This window comes from Myotis lucifugus, unplaced genomic scaffold, assembly GCF_000147115.1.
Source record: "Myotis lucifugus unplaced genomic scaffold, Myoluc2.0 scaffold_9722, whole genome shotgun sequence".
Classification (NCBI taxonomy): domain Eukaryota; kingdom Metazoa; phylum Chordata; class Mammalia; order Chiroptera; family Vespertilionidae; genus Myotis; species Myotis lucifugus.
In genome coordinates, this window is record NW_005880770.1 from 1 (window position 1) to 6160 (window position 6160).

Below are 6160 nucleotides of genomic sequence, written 5' to 3' on the forward strand. Positions count from 1 at the left end.
AGCCCGCAACCCAGGCATGTGCCCTTGACTGGAATAGAACCTGGCCACCCTTCAGTCCACAGGCTGACACTATCCACTTGAGCCAAACCAGCTAGGGCTACAGTTTTGAGGTTTTAAACAATGAAAATTAGATTACTACAACAGAATAAACTGACTCCGAAAATAAAGTTATTGACATCTGAGATGCTCTCAGAAAAGGAATGGACCAAATACTGACGGCATAAGCTTTGTCTGGACACCACTCACTCAATGAGGCATAAAAGCCTCAAAGGTATGGACTATGTTGTGTCTTCTCTGTGCCTTCAACAGAGCTTAGCACAAAACAGACGCTAAATACCCATAAACAGAAGGAAATAGTTGCCCACTAGTTAGTGCCCTACTATTTTATTTTCCTAATAAACATTGTAAATTATCTGTCCCAATCTTCTCTAAAGCCCAGTTGCCTAGAAGAGAAATGAACATTTCAGGTATCAAGAGTTCAAAGGGTTTTAGTGTTTTCTGTCCAAAAAGTCAGTGAGATGCTTTACCCTTTCCACTGTGGAACTAAAGGAAAAGACCTCAAAACAAAGTGGCCTTGTTAAACCCCCTCCCAATGGCATCTTGTGAGGTCCTATACATAGTACAAAGAGGGCAAATCCCATGACTAAAATACTAAGAGTCCTGTGTATTTCCCCATCCATCCTGAGGAAAAGTATATCTCCTACCCTCAGGTTTCTGGTTAGATTCCCAAGCCAGAACAAATCTCAGAGTGTGGTCTGACTTTTAGGGGTTTGTGTTAAAATGTGAGGTCTTTTGCTACAAGACTTGCATAAGGCAGCCCTAGCTGGTTTGGGTCAGTGGATAGAGTGTTGGCCTGCGGACTGAGGGGTCCCAGGTTCGATTCTAGTCAAGGGCACATGCCTGGGTTGCGGGCACCATCCCCAGTGGGGGGTGTACAGGAGGCAGCCAATCAATGATTCTCTCTCATCATTGATGTTTCTACCTCTCTCCTTCTCCCTTCCTCTATGAAATAAAAAAAAATTAAAAAAGACTTGCCTAAGGCAATTTAAAAGCAGCTCTAGAATGTAAATGGAATGTCTCAAGATCCTCAGCAATTTACTACTTGGACTTCTCATCTTTTCTAGAAAATGAGACCCTCTCTTAAAATAAATCTCTTAAGATACTGAAGATCTGTTACTTTCAGCTGAGGGCATTAAATAAGTATCTGAGAGAGGGCTTGGTTTTAACTCTATACCTCTTCTGTTTCTCTAGTAGGAAGACCCTAAATGTGGGTGTCAGGGGTGGGATGAGGCTGAGCAACAAAAAAGATAGCTATTTATTTGGCCACTGAGCCCTTTGTGAATTTTTGGTGGGTAGACCATACCTATGACAAGATCAAATTTAAACACTGTAAATGGGGGATGACTTAAACCTAAGACTCCACACATGCTAAAGTCTGATTTTGTAGATTTGAGATTTGAGGTTCCTAGGCCAATAGGAATTACCCACAGAATATTATTACTGTCTCAGACTCACCTCAATTATAACTAAAATAGCTAGTAAAGAGGTTTACTCCACCACAATTATCACCATTACCACCACTGAAAACTCCTTAAAGGGCAAAAATGGAATGGATACCCCCAAATAATCCAGTAGCAAATACTTAACCTTTACAGTGCCATCAGAGGACGCACTAATAATATAATGTCCATCTTGTGTAAATGTTGCTTCATTAACAAAGGAAGAATGGCCACGAAATTCCTTCAGGGTCTTCCCAGATTTTAAACCATGAATTCTGTCACACATAAAAGGAAATGAAAAGAACAATTAATATTCTATCTATTATGGTTGAGACCAAGTGTTGAATACATTTTAGATGAATTACAGAAGCTCCTGTTATAATATTAAGTGAAGAAACGAGGCTATGCATTTACGTATGCAGTATAATTTTCATTATGTCAAACAATCAAACAAAAATAAAACCAAAGGTTGGCACAGAAACTGGTAGAAAATATGCAAATAATACCACAGGTTTCTGTTCAGGGACAGACTTCTAGGTCTTGGCTAGATCCCAGGAATCTGTATTTGTAATATGCCCTCTAACATGATTCTGATGCAGGTGGGTAATGACTCAAGTAGACAAAATTATAGCAGTGTCAGCTGTACTCTGCCTGGGGAAATGAGGTCTCACATACCCCACTCTCTATATAATACCATCCTGGTGAAAGTATAAGGAATCACTAGTACTTCCCTTCAGAGCTTCATCACATCAAACCCAAGTAAGGGCAGTGGGGATTCTTACTTACCTAATTGTCTGGTCAAAAGAGGCACTGAGGATCTGACTGCTATCCTTAGAAAAGCTTAGACAGGTGACACCTTTACTGTGTGCCCTTTCAAATCTCCTTAAACACTGTCCACTCTGAATTTTCCAGACCTTTATTAAAAAAAAAGAATAGTAAAAACTTATAAACAGAATGTCCATAGAGCCAAGCAAGATGCAATGCTCACTAATGTACTAAAACAGCATTAAAAATGCATGCTAATAGCTGAATATGATGTTTGATTTACACAGAACAATGATAACTGAATCCTTTGAAAGTTAAACCTCTTTCCTTGTAAATTATTAAAACAAAAATTTAGACTAAGTTCACTTAGCAGAGACTACTTCTGTATTTTACCTAGCTCAGGGCATTTTACCAGCAATTAAATACAAGCCACAGCTAATCAACTGCAGACTACCCCATTCCTTAAAAAAATCCCATTCACTAGAAACAAACAAACAAAACACACAAAGTACAACACAGCATATAAAGTGAGCAATGGTGGTACAGCAGAAAGGGCATGAGCAGATTTGAATTGAAGTCTCAGACCTACTGCTCACTAACTGTGACCTTAAACAAATTATTGGAACTCACTAGGCAGAGTTGTTATTAGGATTAAACAAGAAAAAGTAAACTGATTATCAGCACAAAATTGATGCTCAACAAACAGTAGCTGTTATCAAGCTCATATCATATGTAGGACACTCCCTCATCACAGAACTCTCCGAATGTCTGCATATAAGAGTTTTTGCCACTTATCCATACCTTGATTTTTCCATCTTGAGCCCCAGTTGCTAACATTTCTGTATCTCTGCTGAAACACATGCAGAGAACAGCATCATCCATCATCATAAAGTTATCCTGGGCCTGGTACTTAAGATCCTAAAGGAAACAATGATAAGCAGTTATCAAAACAACAAAAAACCCAATTACCCCAGATCTCTACAAACTCACTAAAATCAGGATAATGGCTTGTACATACCCTAAATCTCCAAAGCAAATAGTAGTGGCATGCACACAAATTCCTAACAAATGATTAATACTGGGAATAAATTTTACACAATTCAAACATTATAAAAAATGCCAACATAACAGCTTATATCTTTTGCTTACTAATCTTTTTTCTTTTAAATAAACACTTTTATTACATGAAAAAAAATATGGAACACTTTATGAATTTGCATGTCACCCTTGTGCAGGGGCCACGCTAATCTTCTCGGTATCATCCAATTTTAGTATATGTGCTACTGAAGCGAGCATGCTTACTAATCTTTTCTAAGCAGAATTTCCCTACAATTTATCTTATTGTTGACATTATTACAGATGCCCCCATCATATTCCTCACCTTTGCCCACCTCCACCCCTCCCCTGGCCTTCACCACACTGTTGTCTGTCTCCATGGGTGCACAGTTTCATATTGTACATCTTAAATAAATCTGAATTTATTTATCTTAGGGGTATAATGTGAGAAACTAATGTTTTTTCCAAATTGTCAGCTCCTTTCCCTCAAACCATGTACTGACTAATATATTTAATTATCATCCATTTTATGGATGCTTATCAACCATTATTGTTCAAACAGAAGTATCTCCATTTTTAAAAAATTATAAACTGAGACTGCTTCATGGTGTTGTTTTTTTAAAAAAAAAGACAAACTATAAAAAATACATATAAAGTAGAAAGTGAATATCACTCATTACTTCACTACCCAAGTAGAATTCAGTACTCTTATGATAAAGATTACAATTTAAATCAGTGTAAAGTCAATAAATAGCTATTTGGGGAAATGATTAAATTTTATCTACACCAACTTTATCTCACTAAAGAAATTTCAGATGGATCAAAAATTGAACATAAATGAAACATAAGAAGATTAGAAGAAATTGTGGAAGATGGATAAATATGATGATATAAAAGATTTTAAGTCTATAAAGCAAAACCATAAGCAAAATCAAGACAAAAGTCAAAACTGAAAAATATTTGCAATATAGATTGCAAAGGTTGATTCCCTCAAACTTCAAAAAGCTCCAACAGCCTGACCAGTGTGGCTCAGTGAATTGAGTGTCAACCTATGAACCAGAAGGTAGAGGTCAGATTCCCAGTCAGGGCACATGTCCGTGTTGCAGGCTCGATCCCCAGTAGGAGGCGTGCAAGAGGCAGCATATCAACCATCCTCTCACATCATTGATGTTTCTATCTCCCACTCCCTTCCTCTCTGAAATCAATAAAAATATATTTTAAAAAATAATAATAAAAATAAAAAGCTCCAACAAATCAGTTAAATTACAATCCAAAAGAAAAATGGGCAGCCCTGGCCAGTGTGGATCAGTTGGTTGGGCATCATCCCATGAACCAAAAGGTTGCTGGTTCAATTACCAATTAGGGCACATGCTTGGGTTGCAGGTTCAATCCCTGGTAGGAGCGTATAGGAGGCAGCTGATCAATATTTCACTCTCACATCAATGTTTCTCTCTCTCTCTCTCTCCCCCTCTCCCTTTCTCTCTGTCTAAAAATCAACAAAAATATTTTCAAAAAAATAAACTGGAAAAACAAAACAAAACAGGCAAAGGATATGAACACACTTCACAGAATAGGAAATATTAGTGGTTTTTCACATATAAAAAGACATTTTCTCACTCATAATAAGAGAAGCCCATTTAGTACTACAATTAGGTTAGATTGGGCATAAAAAGTAACTGCTTACACATACATACCTAGAATATTCCAGGAAGGTTACACAAGAAACTGGTAACCTGGCTGGACCAAGGAAAGGAACTGACCAGCTGAGGGCCAAGGGTGGGAGCATGACCTTCTACTGAACAGCTTTTCTATTTCATAAAATATTATATCGGATGTACATATCACCCATTCAAAAATAAGTTTAAAGTGTATAAATAGCCCGGCCAGCATGGGTCAGTGGTTGAGTGTCAACCTATGAACCAGGAGATCATGGTTTGATTCCTGGTCAGGGCACATGTCTGGGTTGCTGGCTTGATCCCCAGTGTGAGGTGTGCAGAAGGCAGCCAATCAATGACTCTCAATAAAAATATATTTAAAAAAATAAAAATAAAATGTAGCCTTAGCTGGTTTGACTCAGTGGATAGAGCGTCAGCCTGCGGACTGAAAAGTCCCAGGTTCGGTTCCGGTCAAGGGCACAGGCCTGGGTTGTGGGCTCGATTCCCAGTGTAGAGCATGCAGGAGGCAGCCAATCAATGATTCTCCCTCATCACTGATGTTTCTATCTCTCTCTCCCTTGCCCTTTCTCTCTGAAATCAATAAAAATATATTTTAAAAAATAAATAAAATAAAATAAAGTGTATAAATAACAGATAATTTAAGAATAACAATAGTAATTCTTTCACTAGAAAAGTTAATATATTTTAAATACTTTACCTTCCTGATTTTTCCAGTTGTGAAGTTCCATACTTCAATGAATCCATCAACAGACCCAGTGACCAAATACTGACCATCTGGAGAAAATCGAGCACACTCCACATGTGATTTCTGACCAAACTGTTTGAAATGAAACAATGAAACAGATACATTTTTATCTAGTGGCCTTAAAACAATTCCCATTTTAACCTTTTGGGGAAACCCTGCCCTAGCATGAAGTCATAGCTAGCTTATTCTAATGGAGCACTGGAGGAACATTTCTGTACCTAGACACAGGAAGGTTGTGGATATATTTTCTCTGACCAGTTTTAAGTCTAGCCCAGCCGTGGGCAAACTACGGCCCGCGGGCGGATCCGGCCCGTTTGAATGAATAAAACTAAAAAAAAAAAAGACCGTACCCTTTTATGTAATGATGTTTACTTTTAATTTATATTAGTTCACACAAACACCTCCATCCATGCTTTTTG

The 6160-nt window shown here is 37.8% G+C and overlaps 1 protein-coding gene and 1 non-coding gene across 2 annotated transcripts; both read right to left on the minus strand.

The window, feature by feature from the left end:
• Positions 1-1045: 1045 nt before the first annotated feature.
• On the minus strand, positions 1046-5813 carry LOC102417398 (WD40 repeat-containing protein SMU1-like; the record flags this gene model as incomplete). Its single annotated transcript, XM_006109430.3, has 4 exons — positions 1046-1774; positions 2286-2413; positions 3066-3182; positions 5694-5813. Coding segments are annotated over 4 exons (591 nt in total), but the record flags the coding sequence as incomplete, so codon positions are not given.
• On the minus strand, positions 3455-3560 carry LOC111824874. The gene has a single exon (XR_002827938.1). It is a non-coding gene; the product is annotated as a U6 spliceosomal RNA (small nuclear RNA).
• Positions 5814-6160: the final 347 nt, after the last annotated feature.